This window comes from Astyanax mexicanus, chromosome 23, assembly GCF_023375975.1.
Source record: "Astyanax mexicanus isolate ESR-SI-001 chromosome 23, AstMex3_surface, whole genome shotgun sequence".
In the NCBI taxonomy this organism is placed as follows: Eukaryota; Metazoa; Chordata; class Actinopteri; order Characiformes; family Acestrorhamphidae; genus Astyanax; species Astyanax mexicanus.
Genome location: NC_064430.1, coordinates 15,361,660 through 15,380,611, shown reverse-complemented (window position 1 = coordinate 15,380,611; position 18,952 = coordinate 15,361,660). Strand labels below are relative to the sequence as shown.

At 35.4% G+C, this 18,952-nt stretch overlaps 1 protein-coding gene across 5 annotated transcripts; it reads right to left on the bottom strand.

Annotated features, from left to right (window-relative positions):
• Positions 1-399: 399 nt before the first annotated feature.
• Positions 400-17,565, bottom strand: tnnt3b (troponin T type 3b (skeletal, fast)). 5 transcript variants are annotated; one of them, XM_049470896.1, is made up of 12 exons: positions 17,481-17,565; positions 14,582-14,713; positions 11,667-11,684; positions 10,813-10,831; positions 9,919-9,964; positions 9,608-9,724; positions 8,337-8,414; positions 7,834-7,947; positions 7,177-7,286; positions 6,552-6,642; positions 5,738-5,778; positions 400-752 (listed from the first exon to the last, which is right to left on the bottom strand). In XM_049470896.1, exons 1-12 carry the CDS (start codon positions 17,548-17,550, stop codon positions 716-718), a joined length of 873 nt encoding a protein of 290 aa, XP_049326853.1. In that variant the 5' UTR covers positions 17,551-17,565; the 3' UTR covers positions 400-715. The 5 variants fall into 5 exon arrangements, with proteins under 5 accessions (XP_049326853.1, XP_022523914.2, XP_007244994.3 ...); XM_022668193.2 differs by lacking the exon at positions 5,738-5,778 and adding an exon at positions 4,618-4,658; XM_007244932.4 differs by lacking the exon at positions 11,667-11,684.
• Between the last annotated feature and the right edge of the window lie 1,387 nt (positions 17,566-18,952).

Below are 18,952 nucleotides of genomic sequence, written 5' to 3'. Positions count from 1 at the left end.
ATTGCCTTTAGCAATGAATCCATGTTCTGGTTGGGATCTGTCAGGCCTCTGTGGCCTTTTCTGTTCAACAAACTGCACCAACGGCTGGTGTGATGATCTGATTTCATAATGTCTCTTAATATTATACTACTAATTAGGCAACTGATTCCTGACAAATTAAACATACACACTTCCCCCTGAGCTCAGTTAAAAAATAGCAACATGCCTGAAACGTTCTGCCTTTAGTCCATTTTTCATTTCCATCCACACAATCCACAACTGCGCATTCTCACAGCTTTTAGACTGAGACTTAGACTGAGAAGCTACTGTACATCATTCACCAAACTTTCATACATATAAACAGCTGATGAATGTAGCTGTATTCTTAGGTTGAACTAATACATAACATCCACTCAAATGCTCTGCAAAGAACATGATTTATTGAACAATGAAATTGAAATACAGACAAAGCTGGTGAGCCAGAACTTTATTTACACACAGAAGCACACAGAATAAGAACCTAGCAGTGGGAACAAGGAAGAGGCTAGAATTTGTGCCACTGCTCAAACTGCACCAGTCTAAAATTACATGGAACTTAATAGACGAGAGTGAGTCTGTTTCTGGCTGTCTGAAGACCAGGAGTTCAGCTGGATGAAGCCAAATGGACACGGTCCTGACGTGGAGCCGTGGATGAGGGCATTGCTTGACCAGCGGTACAGTCTTCTCAATAAGCTCCTTACTTTCTGCGGCGAGCGGCAGCGCCCTTCTTGGAGCTGTGATTAAACATCGAAAAAAATGATAAAACTGTGTGAGATCATGACATAGTGAGGTATAAAACATGATACTCAACTTTTAAACCACGGTTGTGAACTGAATCTAAGTTCAATTGGTACTTCTACCTTACCTTGAGTGTAAAGATGTTTTCCTGCTGCTTTTTGATGTTTGAAAACCCAATGTATCCAATATCTCCCCAATTTTGAAGGTATGTTACCCATTCATATGAACTTTCCCTTTCACTTATAATGTCCCCAACACTAGGAGGGTGCAGGATTCAAACTGGTAATCTCTGTGTAACCATTAGCATTCAGGTACTTTTTTGTCATGTTAACTCAAATTAGATGTACATGTTCCTGGATCTAGGTTAGTTTAATTAACATTTTGTTTTCAAATTTCGAAAGTAATGTCTACACCAAAAGTCAATGATTAGAGTATCTTAAAGTCTGTGGATAACTAAAATATCTAGTCAACCATAAGATGTCTTATAGTGTGAATTGTACATTTTAAATGTTTACATCTATATAAATGGCACTAAAGTACAATAAGTTCATTTGTTTTACCAACACCCAGAAACAGCAGAGAAAAAAAACATACATATACAACAAAATAACAATGCTATGACATACAAATAACCTTATTTACACCTGGTCACTTCATGCATCTTGAGTATCAGGATTCTCTTTTTGATACAAGTGTAAACACACTTAACCCTTGTGTGGTGTTCATATTTTTGTTACTCGTTAACTTTTTACTTGTATTTGATTCAGCAAAATTAAGCAATTTTACATTAAAATGCTTTACACATGCTTGCTTCACCTAAATTGCAAGCAATATAAACAGCTTAGATGGTTAATATTTGCCCTTTACCTTTCTTATGTTACATTTCTTTCAAAAAGTGCTACTCTTTTTTTATTTTATTTTTTTTTAAATGTAAAAGAAAATGAATTAAACTCAAGATATGAGTAGAAAATGTGTTTGGTTTCAAATTTACAAATGAAGCAATGTTTATTATCCCTTGGCAAAACATACTGTATGTAATATAAATGTGTATATATGTTTTTCACAAAAAAATGAGCCAATGCCAATGAGTTTGAGTTAGAAAAAAAAAATTTTTTTGTATCATCTGATGAAAAATGAAAACGAATCCCACAGACCCGAACACCACACAAGGGTTAATACACATTTAAAACAGATACAAACAGGTAAAAAAATTATAGCAATGTGAACACATCTAAAAGTCTTAAAATTGCCACACAAAAAGCAATTTTGCTACATAGTGTAGATGTGTGCATATGGTTAAAATAACATTCAAATGTGGATACATTCCAGATACTAGTCTTATAAAATGACCAGGGTTAAATGGGGTCATAAAGAATAAGCTAAAAAAAAAATTCACAGAGTTTATCACAGGTAACACAGGTTAATGTAGACAGATCTCAGCATGCAGTGTGTGTGTTAACACTGAAAGCAGGGAGAGATGTGATCCTGAGCTGCATGCAGGACTTACCGCTAAACACTGTCTTTCAGCTCTCATTAAAGAAAATGACTTACTGGATCTCTCACTGTCCCATTCTCTCATTACTACTGCTGGATAATGCTCACCATTATCAGCACTCACATCCTCCTTCAGTACAATTTACACCACTTTCACTCACTTTAATATCAGACAGCAATGAGAAAATAAGCCCAAATCTTTTGCCTGATAAACTGTCTTATTTTTCTAATCAACACGTTTACTTGCTTATTTTGCAACCAGACAATGATCTCAGATAAACCACATTTTTGTAAACATGCACATATTTGCTGAAAGAATTTAAGAGTGTGCATAAGCTAAGAAACCTTATTTCTGAAATAAAACCCAAATCTCTTCAGATCTCTAATCTCTAATCAGATTTCTTCATCCAATTTTAGAGTATCCTGTTTACATGACAACTTCAATCAAACTGAGGCCATTTATGTTATACATTCTTTAATGATACAAAGTCTATACTATATAGACTATTGAAGCTATAGTAATGATAATACATTATGAAGGGATAAAAGCAACAATTTCTGGGTGGAGGAGCTGTTTGTTAAATCTGTTACATTTTGATCTACAAATAAAATGTGACAACAGTCAATAAACAGTGGGAGTTATTTCTCATTGCCTTTAAGGGTAGAGATAAACTTGCTGTTAACTATGCGTTTGTGTACTTACGAAGGACTGGCTATCTATGCAATCTGGAAAAGCAACTGTGGGAAAAGCATCCACCCACACTTGTAAAACGGTTTACATACACGGAAACTAAAGTTCTATCTTTAATCAAAAGTTTGAGGAGGGGGAAATGTTTTCCATTTGAGTTTCTATCACAGCAGGCTTAATAGATAAGCTAACAAAAGTTCAGTAAAATTTTAAAACTATAAAATGTGTCAAGCAAGCTAATACTTTAGACAGATATACAGATGTATGAGGTATACAGATTATACCTCACAGGCTGTTATATAATGTGATGGGGACTAGGGAAAACCTCCACAGGATGAAATTTGACCTTTTTGAGATTTTAAGACCACCTGAAACCCTATTTCAAGCTCTTTTCAAATCTGTTTTTTTATTATTTTTGTCTGTTTCAAATGTTGTGATTAACCAAAGGTGGCTGATCAATAGGTTTTTAAAAATAATTTGTAAAAATGTGAGATTCAAAAGTCCAAATAAAATCACATTAATAACACACAAATAAACCATGACATTTTATACATGTTAATCTTGCATATTTTGGTGAGATATTTTCAGATATGACAGACAGAATGTAACATAATAACAATTTAATGAAAATTTTCAATTTCACCAAATCTCCAATTTTTCCAAATCTCCAATTTTTCCAAATCTCCAATTTCACCAAAATATTGCTATTAAACACGTTGTCACTCTTACTCAGACATATGCCAGTGCACAATGTGAGGAGTTTTCCTAGATAATGTAGATATAATCAACATATGTCCCAAAGAGTTAGTGAGCCAATTTGAGGGGAAAAGTCCCCTCAAAAAAGGCAATTTTTTGATCCCACACATACTTTATTTGAACTATTACATTCACAATGTGAACGCATGGCCAAACAGCAAGTATATCTCTAGCCTACAACAGACAGTGTGATATACACACAACAATACACACAGAAGTCACATGATGTTGTGCCAGGATGCACAACAAAGATGCTACAAAAATGCCCCAAATATCCATTGTTAGTCTTATTCAGGACGTTTTTTAAGACATGGCTGTCATATCTATTAAGACTGTTTATATATATATAGATCTCTGGAAAAAATTAAGAGAGCACTTCAGTTTCTGAATCAGTTTCTCTGATTTTGCTATTTCTCCCAAATTCCAAATAAAAATATTGTCATTTAGAGCATTTATTTGCAGAAAATTAGAAATGGGTGAAATAAAAAAAGAGCTTTCAGACCTCAAATAATGCAAAGAAAACAAGTTAATATTAATAAAGATTTAAGAGTTCAAAAATCAACATTTGGAGGAATAACCCTGGTTTTTAATCACAAATATCATGGATCTTTGCATGTTCTCCTCCACTAGTCTTACACACTGCTTTTGGATACATTTATACCACTCCTGGTGCAAAAAAATAAGCAGTTTAGCTTGGTTTGATGGTGTGTGATCATCAATCTTCCTCTTGATTATATTCCAGAGGATTTCAATTTGGTCAAATCAAAGAAACTTACCAATTTTAAGTGGCATCTTATTTTTTTCCAGAGCTGTATATATACTGTATGTGTAACTTTATGAATGGTGTTACTGGTGAATCAGTAGATTGGAATAGTTTAAGGGTTATGTAGGGGTGTGTGATTGTGTAAAGTAGAGCTACTTACTGTTTCTGCAGCTCATCAATACGGTTGCGCAGTGAGACAACCTGAAAACAACATACGAGCCACTTTAAACCAGCAGCAATATTACCTGTACCTGGGGACCCCCTCACCTGAGACAGCGCTTTCTCACATCAGCTTTCTCTGTGCTGTGTTACCGTGTCGAGAGAGGAAGTAGACTGCCAGACTTACCCAGTAGAGAATACGGCCCACACACACAAACACACTTACCTGCACTGCGTGTAAACAGCTGCAACACCATCCTTAACAGAAGAACCTTATACAGACTGATTTGAGCTCCATATCTAATTATCGTACAGTATAATCATATACCCAACTATGCATAACAACATTTAGAGATAACCTGAGTTGGATGGCACAGTTTATATTCCTTTTTTATATATATTTTTTATTATCCTGTCACAGAAAAATCACAGTGTCTTTAAAATGTGAAATTACAGGAGTAGGTAAAACCCTTGTTAAATTTCATTTGAAGTCAGTGAAAAAATTTATTATTTCAAGTAATTTTAGAGCATTTCTGTTGTAAACTGAGATATAATGGAAAGAATAAATGCTAGAGTCACTTTCCATCAGAAATGGCAAAATTGTATAACTGGCATAATTTCCCATAATGAAACTGCATGATTACTTAGATCATGAGTCGCTGTCTTCATACTAGTTCCCCAAAATTCAGAGGGCTTCAGCAGATGATAGAGCCTTTTTTATAAAGCCTTCCAATTCATTTAATTTTAGATCATTTCAGTCCAAATCTTCAAGTCTGTGCTAAAAACTCACTAGTAAACTCCCTTAAAACAAGATTTCACCTAAAATATACAGATGGTTGCCATACTATTTCAAGGTAGAAAACGAGATCTGTCAAATTTCTGCTCGATGGATTTACAAACATTTTCATCAAACCTGAAAGAAAAATTGTTCTGAGTTATTTCATACTTATTTCATTTTCTACAAGCATTTTTTGTTGTCAAAAACTTGAAGTGTTGAAGTTGACCTGTTGGGGTACTGGGGTTTGTCTCATGCTTGCATACCATGCGTTGGTGTAAAACTCCGCAGCTAGACCTCCTTTTCTAGACTGTAACTGTTGCTAGACTTGAGCTCAGTTACTCACTGTTTACTGAGCTCCTCCACTCTCTGACGCTGGTTAGTAATCTGGGGAAAATCAGAGTACAGCTGCATTCACATGTCCACTAACAAAAAACATTGATAAGGGAAATAAAATTTTTCTGGCAGCTGTTTTTGAAATTTCAAAATTACAGTTATTCACTGAAATAAAATGTTCAGTTTTATTATCAATATCAATATCACACCTAAAATGTGTCCAAAATTCACAATCAATTTACTAAAGCTTTGGAAAATATAATTAATCAAATATTGTTAATGATCAATTTTTTGGAGCACAGCAACACCAATATTTAACCTTGCAGATTCCAAACAATGGGGCAAAACCTTTGTGCCACCCAGGAACCCAGGAATATGAGGCTTCTCTTATACCGCTGTATTGCTTTGAACTATGGGCAAGACATGATAATAGTATGTGTTAAAACCATATAAATTATAAATTATATCTTAATCAGTGTATAAAAACCTTTTAATAAATAAAAATGACTGTGTCTGCTTCATTTGCATTAAATATGAATTAGAAACCAACACCAAAGGCATATCACCTCAGGCCCCGTAATGTCAGAATACATATTTACTATATTATTTAATAGTACACTATACTTTATATTGTTCAAATCTAAACCTTATAGATATATAAGGTTTAGATATAAGTATATACTATTTTTGTACACACCATACTAAGCAATGAATTTACATTACAACATAAAGTTACTGTTATTATAGTATATTACAGTTCATTAATGCAGGTGAAGCCCATGAAAATAGGATTGTTGGGATTGTGTGAATTAAAATATTCTCACCTCATATTTTTGCCTCTTCAGTTTCTCAATGTGGTCAAACTTCTCAGACTCAAGACTATACATCCAATCCCACAGCTCCTTAGCTTTCTCCCTGCACACACACACACACACACACACACACACACAGCAAATACAAAAATAAACTTTGTGTATGTCCTATGTACTCCAAGCAGAACTAAAACCTAGTCTTAGAGTGTCTGTAAAATGCAAATCCACCGGAGATCCTATGTAAATCCTATAATTACACACAAAGGTGGGCAGTTCAGGTGCAGAAAGTGAAAACCCACCCCATGGCCGCCCAGGCAGTTGAAACAAAACTCCAGTGTGGATTTTTACATTCAACTAGTATACACAGAACTGCTTTAAAAATAACCCTACCTATCTTAATTGTACTTCGCTGGTGGTGTTCCACAGACAAATTCTAACCATTAATTTCTTAGTTCTGCATTACTGGGCAAAGCATAAAACACTGATATGTTGTTTACAGGTTATAGGAAGGACACCTGTAACCTGTAATTATATAAGACAAGTGTATTGTTTCCTAGCGGTGAAAGATGTGTTAAATCATTTTTATTGGTTTATTAACGTCATGACTGACATTCAGAGACGAAAATAAAGTTCAGACCTCAGTTTGTCCTCATTCAGATGGTCAATGTTCAGAGCCTTGCGTCTCTCAGCCAAGATCTTCTTCTTCTTCTCTCTCTCTGTCTGCTTCTTTCCTCTCTTTTGATCAGCCTGAATGAAACACCATGTTAATGTAACTGAGGGAAATGTGGGGAAAACAGCAGAAGCTAGTGAACTGAAGTAGAAATACACAGTACAGTCAGAATATTATTACTACCTCATTGTTTTTGCAATGTTCTACACTGTCCTACATTTTTTTCAGTTTCACATAAATACAACAGAATTTAGGACATTTTGTAGTTCTATGATTACAAACTGTAGTCCTGTATCTGTTTCTCTGCACACTTTATTACCCTCCTTCTGACATGATGGTGGTGTGTTAGTAGAGTGTGTTGTGCTGGTATGAATTAAATAGATCAAGCACAGCAGTGCTGCTCTGGTTTTTAAACACAGTGTCCACTCTAACAGATACTCCTCTGCATTATTTGCACTTTAATGTGCACTAAATATCCTTTAATTTTCCCAAAAAGTCATTATTGTGTATTAATGTATAAATGAGAGTTTGAGTTCAGGAAATTTAACTCTGCTTGTCTGTATTTATGTGGGATGGTGTAGCTTGTAATTTGTAAGATGTGTGAAAAGTGAGTCTGATCTGTACCTTCTGCAGATGGCTGCTGTAGTTGGAGCCCATGCTGGTCAGAACCGACTTCTTCTTAGCATCTTCCTCTGCCTTCTTCTTCATATCTGCTTCTTCCTTCCTCAGCCTCTCCTCCTGTTAGTCACCCAGATATTCAGCTTGGTTTCCATACACATATATATTTTACAATATATGTACTGTACCACACTTGCAGTATAAATCATTATAAAGTTATAGTAATCATTATATAGTCAGAGTTAATCATTGAATAGCGTGGCCTGTTGAGGTAAATAACTGTATCTGCACATTGTTTTATTTAATTTTAATTCTGCTTTATTTGTAGCTAAAGCCATCTAAAAAATGTTTACTCAAAATTATTTTTTAAAGAGATCAATTAGTTAAATCACTCCCTTCTATTATATTAGTATATAATTAGTAACATGTTAAATTACACTGCTATATTAGACTGCATGTTATTAAACATACTAAAAACAGACTATTAAGGTTACTTATACATGACATACCTCACGTCTCGCCTGGCGTTCTTTATCCTTCTCAGCACGGATTCTCTGCTGCTCTGCCCTCTCAGATCTGCGTTTTTCCTGCAGAAGCAAATTAATGTTTAATAACATTATTAAGATGCAGTAATTAGTCCTGTAATAAAATGGAAAATTCAATTTCAAGACCTGAAATGTTTAAATAAATAATCAGGAATATTTCTGGAGTTGAAATTTCATATTTTTTTAAAGAGAGAGAGATAAGATAAAATAAGCCTTTATTGCTATTATGATATTATTGATATTAGCAATGTTACATCAGTGCAGAGGACAGAACAAAAGTGACAGAAAATACAACAATATACTATAAAAATAAAAATCTGTATATACAAAAAACAACAATAGTAAAAAATAAATGGTATATCTTAAGTCAGCAGTGATCAATATTACTGCACATAGACTGACAGTAGTTAACAGCAACTAAACAGTAAATAAGTAATGGTATTGCGCATATTATTAATAAACTGATTATGCTACACATGATAAATATATAGGCAATGAACAGTGCAGAGTACTATGCAGAGTACTAGAGCAGTAATAAGTAGCGTTTTATTGCACAGACATAGTAAGACATAATGTAAATAGCAAACTTTTACTGAAAGCAGCATGTGTTAAACAGTCTGATAACAGCCAGAAGAAAAATAACCTAAAATAAGACTTTCGATTCTACTCATCACAGAAAAATGAATGATAAGAATTTGCAGGTGCCAAAACATCAGAAACTAATGTTAATGAAGAAAAGTGTTATTTTAATGTAACAAAAAATCATTAGATCATATCCTATGGTCCTGGCCCAAGACTAATAATGACTGAACATTTTCTGGATTCCAAATCTAATAAACCCAAATCTGTACATTAGTTATTATTGTATATTTGAAGAAATATGACAGTTACTGCTGTCAATGCTTACTTTTAAGACAAATTATTGATTGTACCAAGTTCTGCTACAAATTCCAGCCATCTTTGATGTATTATCAGTTTAATTTAGTAATGTAAACACAGCATCACTTCTGTTTAGTTCAGAAGGTAGATTACCATTTATATATACTGAAATACGGATTACATCTCATAACTAACTCTCACTCTCTTGCCCCTCCCTCCTCCTCCTATTCTTCTGCTTCCCACACACTCACTTTCTTTCTCCTTCAACGAAGCAAGAGCATTTTAACTTGTGATTAATCTCGATTCATGTGATAAAAACCACTATTTTTTGAGTGATGGTAATTATAGGCACTCACAATTCTCTCCTTCAGAGCAATAAGCTCCTCCTCTTCCTTCTTTCTGCACTCAAAGTGAGCATCAATCAGTCCTTGCAGCTCGACGAGGTCCTTGTTTTGGCGTTTCTTTTGGATGTCCTGTTGCACACAGTCACACATGCACATTTGCTCACTTAAATATTTAAATAATAATAAGAAAATGCAAAACAACTCCATTATTATATCTGTTTACTTAATATTCCAAATCCAAATTCCAAATTATTCAAAAAATGTAACAAATAATAAATTAAATAAAATGCTTCCAAGCTGAATAGTGATCTCAATCTGCTTACATCAAAGTCCACTTTGTCTCCTTCTGGGATTTTTGGTGCACTTGGCCTGAACAGACAAACAGAGATGTTTCACACACACACACACATAAGTATATAGTGACTTATACTTATAGTGCTGGGAAGTCTACTGTCGGTAAAAAAAATCCTGCAGAAAGTATGTTAGTTTATGCTAAACTGCATGTTGTTTTTTACCCTTTTAGACCACATATCCATTGGGACATCATAGGTCCTTTATTAAGTATATTATATATTTAAACTTATTTAAACTTTTCCTGTGTATTTCTATCTTGGCAACGGAAAACACAGGTGCACTTAGGCCGACATTAACAGTCAGACATTCATTGCTATCAGTGAAATGTTTGCTGCTATCTCCCCCCATGCCTGCTTCACCTTGGGCATCACTGGTGAATCCCTGCTGTTCTCATGAATGATCTGCTTGCACACCTTCACAGTCAGAATGAGCAGGTCAGTTTTCTCTACTGAGCAGCGTTGGACATGTCCAGGTAGCTGCACCATTTAAATACCAATCCGCCAAAGTCAGAGCGCATCTGGCTCTTAAATTGAATGGTAAGTAAAACAATGATGGCCTATTTTACATCTATGATTAATTAAGATAATTAGTACATGCCTTATGCTTTTTTTTAGCCACACAAGGAGTACTTTTTCTGTCGTTGCAATATTTTTTTTCTTTTCTGCGTATTCTACACAGATTAACGCATGTGACTCCAACAAACTGACTGCTTTTATACACTTTAATAAAACTTTACAATGTTGCTATGATTATAATGTTGCTGTAATAATACGTGTGTAGTAGTATATCAGACAGGAGAGTTAATATGTCTGCATTTGGGAAAAAAAAATGTTTACAGAAGATATTAATGCCATTCCACTTACTTGAATTTTGGCTTCTCTTCTACACAAAATAAAAACATAAAAAGGAAGAGGTACACATTACACTGTTAGAGATATTGTATAAACAGCATCAGCGGTGCTACAACAACAGTACATGGGAATTATGTTAAGCAATAAAAAGATTAGAAAGAGGTTATTTAATTCATTTTTAGGATCACACACTCAAGACCCTGTGCTTTATCAGAGAAGTGAACATAAAACATTATGTTAAACATTTACGTTTACCGTCATAAACATTTACCGACTTACCACACATTTTGTCAGGCATATACTGTACAATATTTAAATTTGATCATTCTTTAATTTAATCTTAGCTTTTTTTACTGTATTCATGATTATTTTCATCTGTTCTGCTGCAATGTTCTGTGTTTACAAGCAAACACCTTCTAATTTCCAAGATAAATGGTTTTAAATATACTGTATTTGTACTGTATGTGTTGCTTAACTTAACCTTGACCCTCACTCCCAAAACACAAGCAAAATCAATGCCATAATGATCAGGTGTGCCCAGCAGAAATACAAACTACCATCCTGCTCGCCCTCCTCCACTGGTACAGCACATTTCATGCAAAAATAAAAGTTTAAGAAAAAGGAAGCAGAGGTAAGCAGTGGGGCGACTGTGCAGTTAAAAGCAAATATTCACCCTTTAATCACAACAGCAACAGGACACTCAGAGCTACTTCTTGCATACGTCTCTATACATTACACAACTGTAATTGCAAAAAAGCTGCAAAAAGAAATTGTGCTTTCTATGATTTCATAATCCCTGCGAACTTCGTGCCCTCCCCCCCTCCAATCAGAAATACACATATACTGTAAGAGAATTACCAACATACCTTCCTCTTCATAGGCCTCTGCATGCAGCAAGCATCGAAAGCAAGAGCAGAACAGAACAAATTAGCTGGACAGTCTGGTGCCTTATGCTACACAGAGCAGATGCAGAGCATAGCTGGACAGTCACAGAATTATTCAAATATTTGCATATTCTTTAACTTCATAACAGCAAATAATCAACATAGCCACATCACCAAATAGAAAAAAATAATTACAAACAAACCATATCATTAAGCTTAGGAAAAATGTCAGTATTGTGGATATGCAGTACACTTTCTTAACTTTAAGATTTTGCCATGGTAATTTTTTTTTTCAATACTAACATTTTAGTCTTTTTAGTAGCTATGAAAAATTCTCACTACTGGGAACTACAAAAAGTGTATTTTATACTGTATATAAAGAATAAGTACATTAACATTAAACAACAGGGATATCAAAACCACAGCAAGTTCATGCAGTGACACCACATTAATATGAGATATATACTCTTTCTGTCCAACAAATGTTTTATACCAGCAGCAGCAGCAGCAACAACAGAAAAAGCCTATTCACACCAAGTCTGATTTGTACAGATTAAAATATGAAAAAAAAATTAACAGTGGTTTTCGCACCAAGTCCAAAACTGAGGAACTGCAATGCTGCATAAATTTCCCGGTCGGAGTTTGCTCTATTTTCTGCATCTTATGATTTGTTAAACTCAGGCTGTCTAGTCAGAACTCTATTTTCATGGCTGCAACTTAAATGTAGACAGACATCCCCCCTTAAAAAGCACTGCCACTTTGATTGAGAGATCACTGGTTCAAATCCTGGTCATGTAGCTTGCCATCGGCTGCCGGAGCCCTGAGAGAGAGCACTATTGGCCTTGTGGATAGATGGCGCTCTCTCCTCCTCACATTACTCCAAAGGGTGATGTTAATTAGCACAAGGCATCTGTGAGCTGAAGTATCAGAAACGAGTCGCTGCACTTTCCGCTGTGATGCTACTCAGAAATGCTGCATCAGCAGCAGTATAAAAAAGAGGCAGTGATCGGCTTCCCATGTATCGGAGGAGGAATTTGCTAGTCTTCCTAATGAGTGGGTTGGGTGATTGGCCTTGTAAATTGGGGAGAAAATGTGATAAAAATGCTAAAAAATATATTTTAAAAATAATAATAAAACACGCAGGGAAACTCCCTGAACTTCAGTGATAGGTGGGATCTATGCATGTAGAGCAACATGTTGACTATAAATAAATGCAGAGGTTATATTTGGTGGAACAGTGCTGAAAGACTGCGAAATGACAGTGAGTTATACATGTTGTGTGTTCATGACTAGGAGTGGGGTTTTATGATTCTTGTTAGAATGGAGGGGAGACTAAAATGCTTCGGCACATTCCAAACAATGAATTATGAAAATCACGCAATTGGCAGGAACTTACAATTTACAATTCAATGTACTCTGGCCCTTTTCTTCATAACAAGCATAAAAAATATGTAGAAGTACATCTTGGTAGCTAACTAGTTAGCTATTCCACCTTAAATGATGCAGGAACAGTTACTGAGGCTGCTGCATGATTTAAGGTGGAACAGGAAATGCGAACAATAACATAGCGAATAGCTAGAAAGGTTAAGCTCCCTATCACCAAGGAATAAGTGGTGGATGATAATATGCCATTTTGATCATTTTGAAAAGATAAGATGCTCTAAATGTGACTAAGGCACAGAGACAGAGTTTTCTTGGTGAATCCTAGTCTGTTCATGTCTGAAAGGATCCATAAACTGTAACGTTAGCTTCTCTTGCTAATAAGCACTCCACATTTGGAGAAGTTAAATCAGTAAAAATAGTAAAATCAGACATGGATAAGAAAAAAAATTAACAAAAAAATCTTTCAGAACTATGTGGTTTTTAATACAAATTAATAATTTTACCAAGTTCGGCCAAATACATTATCTAACTCTCACTCTCTAACCCCTTCCTTCCTCCTGTCGTTTTTCCTTTATTAAGGTTTCTGTGCCCAAACCTCATCGTGTTTGACATTAACACTCTTTCTGAAACCTTTACTCAACTGACTAATAGATTCTGATTTTTAAAAAATCGAAACTACATTGAGATAAGCCTGCTTGTAGTGTGTATTATATTACACATTATGTATTTTGTTTTATTCCCTTCCAAAAATACAAATATGCACATTTTAACTTGCGATTAATCAGGAGAAATAATAGAATATGGTTAAAATAAATGTGATTAAATTTGTAAATCACATTAGACTAGACTAGACTAGACTTGGTGTGAAAGTTCCACTACATTGATAATTGAGTCCCTTTTACTTGGTGAAACCTGGTGTGAAGAGGCCTTAAGCTTTCATACTAATGATAATAACAATAGGTGTTCAATGTGTGAAAATGCATTAAGGGTTTAGAATGAGTACTTTATTATTAACACCACTGTTATTAACAACTCATGATATGCATGAGCACCAATGATGCTGTGGTTAATCCAGAGATGTCCTGGTTGCTCAAAGCATTCACTCGCACTAAACAGCTAGTCAGCTAGCCAGCTAATGCTCTATGGAAGCAGGTTTGGTGAGCTGCAGCTGGGTTGCAGCCATTTCAGAGGTTCATTGGAATTGGAAAGTAGACCTTGATGTAATATTAAGCGTCTGTTTTTCCAATTCCTTGTCAAGGTCTAATTCAAATCCTGTCTGACAGACTGAAGAGGCACTGACCTCAGCCCTATTGCCTGCATTTACAGCCATGCCTCCTCTTCAGTGTGGATACTGTACATATGAAGAGGAGGCACATTACCTCAAGGTTACTTGATTAACTCAATTTGCTACCAGGTACTTGAGGTGCACTGCCTTACTGTAGGTCATTTAAGTTCATCTGAGCTGTTTGGGGAGAATAGGTAAGGAAGGATGAATGAATATCCATGCCACATACCTTCCTCATGCACCTCTTGCTCAGGCTCAGGCTCAGGTTCTTCCTCAGGCTCAGGCTCGGGCTCAGGCTCAGGCTCTGGCTCCGGCTCTGGCTCGGCCTCTGGGGCAACCTCTACCTCTACTACCTCTTCAACTAATACCGCATGCAGCAAGCAACCAGGTGGAGGAAGGTGATGTCGGTTATTTATTCGCAGAATAAAGAGAGACGGTACAGTTAGGAATGAGAGATGACTTGCAAGTTAGAGAGAAAGTGATACATAGTGAGAGAAAGAGAGAGAGACAGTGGCTGAGATACTGAAAGAGAGGACGAATAGATGAGTGAGAGGGAGCACATGAAAGGGCAGGAGGAGAAGCAATCATTAGACACTTACGAGATTTACGTTTATTTACAATCCGAAATGAGAAAAGGTTGGGATAGTATGGAATAAAAATGCAAATACAGACAGACAGTGGAAACCCAAGATATGTTGTGTTTTGTCTGGTCATCTTCATTTCATTTGTTAATATATTTTTATTCCTGCATTTTGGCCTTGTATCATATTGGAAAAAGTTGGGACGAAGGCAATTTACAGTTTACTATTTATCTACGAAAGGCTGAATCTTTAAGGAGCAAAGATGAGCAAAAGGTCTCTAATTTCTCAAAAATGATTGATTCCTCAACAAGGGATTTGCAAATTTCTCTCTCTACAGTGCATATCATTAAACAATTCAAGGAATTGCATCATGAACTGTAATTCAGCAATAGCTGATTTAACCACATTGTCAAGCTGTTACATTGACGAACCTACACTAATTCATTAACCATATCCAGAAGCAGCATCAACTTTTCTAGACTCTGAAGCATCTGGGATGTAATTTCAAGACAATGCAAAACCACATGCTGCACACATTATGAATACATGGTTGGGAAATACGTGGGTACAGAAGAATTTGCAATGTTACAAAGTGATAAATCATGTACTATTATCATTATAATCATGTAACTTATGCAGGTCCTGAAGCATAGAAATGAAAGTATATTAACAAATGAAATGGTTGTGAAGGCTATCAAGATACCTGGATTGCTTAATGCTAACTATTAACTCATGCTTACTGCTGCCTCATCTGTACATCTATATCTAAGATTGCTGTAACCTGTAATTAATTATGCACTGACTTGGAAACAAGCCATTATCATATCAACTTATCTCACAAAGGTCTTCAGAAACCCCAAAGACATACACAATTGCTACACAATTGCTTACTGATTTCCCTTATGAACAAACTGTTGTGTTTGGTCAGCACTATACTTAGCAGATAAATCATTCTGCCATGTTTAGTTAGGTTTAACTAGGAGATAAATAATGAAAGTGTTCTGTGAGGTTAAAGTTAGATGAATGTGCTGAGTTGACTCTTCCGTGAGCACACATCTCCAGAGAGAGGTCAGTTGTATGCATTAGTGACAGTGCCAGTTACCAGAATTCTCTGGTAAAAGTGTGACTTTTGTTTGGTTATCTGTCCAAAGTGAATATCAAACTCTGTCAAATCAACATTTTGTGCAACAAAATTGTGAAACTTAATATAGAGTTAATATCAAGGTTAAGGGCAGGCATAAATCAAATGGGAGGATGGGATTGTGGCTAATGGCGCTTTTCCACTGCATGGCACCTACACTTTTTTGACTCAACGCAGCAAATTTTTGTACTTGGTAGTTGGAACCATGTACTTTTCTTGGACCTGCTGGCTAATGGTTCCTAGTGTGCCAAGGTTTTTGCTATGTACCAGGTACCAAAAACATAGTACCTACGCTGCTTGACTCCACTTTACACAGCTTTTTGCTTTTCTACTAGGCAAATTTGCTATCTATTACCTGGAACCAGGTTTCTTATTTAGAGCATACTCAGATGCAGAGTGCTGATTGGCCAAGAAGAGTCATCACTTTATACAATGCAGGCGACTAATTCAGATTAGTCATTTGTAAAATCTCATATTCTTATATTCATATTCATATTTTTAAGTTAAATAACATTGGCAGCTTAATGACAATGTTGGTATTGTTTTGAGATGTCACCAGTTACATTTCTAGAGATGCTCTGGTATAGTAAAGGAAAGTAAACCTGGACTTTTGCCTTCTATTAGGAACTTTAGTTCAATGTGATCCAAATGGGGACTAAAATGTTACATGTAAACCTTGCAGAGTCAAGCAGAATCAAGCTGTCTAGGTACTACCAATGCACCAGATTTTGGCAACAGAAAAAATGGCCGAAAATGGCAACAAAAAAAAGCATGTTCAGTGAAAGACTGTACAATTTATCCAGAACAATGACAAAGTTATGTTTAGATCATATTTCAGTGTATCCTCTAGGATTTCTTTTTGAAGCAGCTGCACTTTAATGGATTCCAAGACACAAACTTGATCCAACAAAGCTGTCAGAGTTAGCCTAAAGTTAGGCCTCGTTATAGCCACAGGGCAGTGTGAAAACTACTGCCAGAGACTACTTTGGTCTGTCATCGACTATAAGCAAGTAATCCAGCTCAGAAAAACGTTCGCATCGCAGAAAAAATCACACTCCAGCCTAACCAAAATAAAAATACTAATTAAAAAAATTAATAATCATTTTGCAGGTGTGGGCCACCACTACAAAATATGTAGTATGTAGTAGAAACTGTACTGCATTGTGCTTTGTTGGTGTAACAAATGCTGAGGTGTTAAAAATGCTTGCTGTTCAAGCAGTACTCATTTTGCAATAGCTTTTTCTTTGGAGACAAAAATAAAGTTATACACCTATTTGATTCCTGCAATGGTAAAAATGTGACAAAATAAATCCTGCAAAAAAGTTGTGGGTCCCATGCAGTAGAAAAGCACGATAAATTAGTATGATGGAAGACCAGGTGATAATGGATTCATCTTAATATTTTACCTTCCTCTTCGACTTCTTCATTTACCAAAAAAGAAAGTGATAAATGGACACAATTACAATTATGAACCATACTATTGCAATACTTATACTAATACTAATACACTTATATACAGCTCTGGAAAGAAGAGACCACTTCAGTTTGTAGATCAGTGTTTCTGATTTTGCTATTTATAGGTATATGTTTGAGTAAAATGAACATTGTTGTTTTATTCTATAAACCACAGACAACATTTCTCCCAAATCCCAAATAAAATTTATTGTCATTTAGAGCATTTTTTTTAAATAACAAAAACGATGCAGAGCTTTCATACCTTAAATACCTTAAACAGCACTAGTTTTTAATCACAGTTTTCACACATCTTGGCATGTTCTCCTCCACCAGTCTTACACACTGCTTTTGGATAACTTTAAGCCACGCCTGGGGCAAAAATTAAAGCAGTTTAGTTTGGTTTGATGACTTGTGATCATCCATCTTCCTCTTAATTATATTCCAGAGGTTTTCAATTTGGTAAAATCTAAGAAACTCATAATTTTGAAGTGGTCTCTTATTTTTTTCCAGAGCTGTATATATTATTCTACTCATTCTGAGTTCTGTGGGGACATTGGATTGATTACAGATCTGCTATATTCAGTCAGCAGTCCAGAGATGAAGATGAAATAGAAACTTTAAATGAATGTGTGGCCTTTCTAGCCTTAGAGCATCATTGTCCCCAGAGAACATCAGTAACATGAGTCTAATTCTTCTGCCCTTTAGCGTCTTTAAGGATGAGCTTAAATTAGCTACTCGGGCTCAGTTCAGACACATATTACTGTCAAACAGCAGGTGGCACCACCTTAGTACTGAGTGTATGCCATCTTGTTTAGTTGAGGGATAGAGTGATAGAGAAAAGATATCTCAGACATATTGGAAATTGGATAATGCTACAGTTCATTCAGTGCATTCATGTTTTTTTTTTCCAATATTGTGACCTATAACGTTACCTCTCTCTCTCTCTTTCTCTTTTTTTCTCAGTGGTAAAAGCTCAACAGGGTCAAACAACTGGGGTCACAGATACATCGCATACAACATTATCATCACTATTATCAACATATTACAAGTCGTACTTACCATCGCCACTGAAAAAGAAGAAAAAGACATAATATCAGTACATATAAAAAGAACTAGTAAAGAAGTCAAAACAATGATGACATATTTTCATACGGTAACAATGTAAACAAAGAAATACTCACTATTCTTCTGTGTCAGACATGATGGCCTGGAGTGTAGAGCTGAAGCTGAGTAAGGAAAAAATTATTTTAGTAAATGTGTAAAATGATTTTGTATAATCTTTGATACTGAAAGAAATGCATTGTATTAATTAACATTTAGTGTTAATGTTAATAATTGATACATGTGGTAACAAGCAGTTTAACTTGATTTAACTCAAATAAATGCACTGAGTAAAAGAACTATAAAGCGACAGTTGATAAAC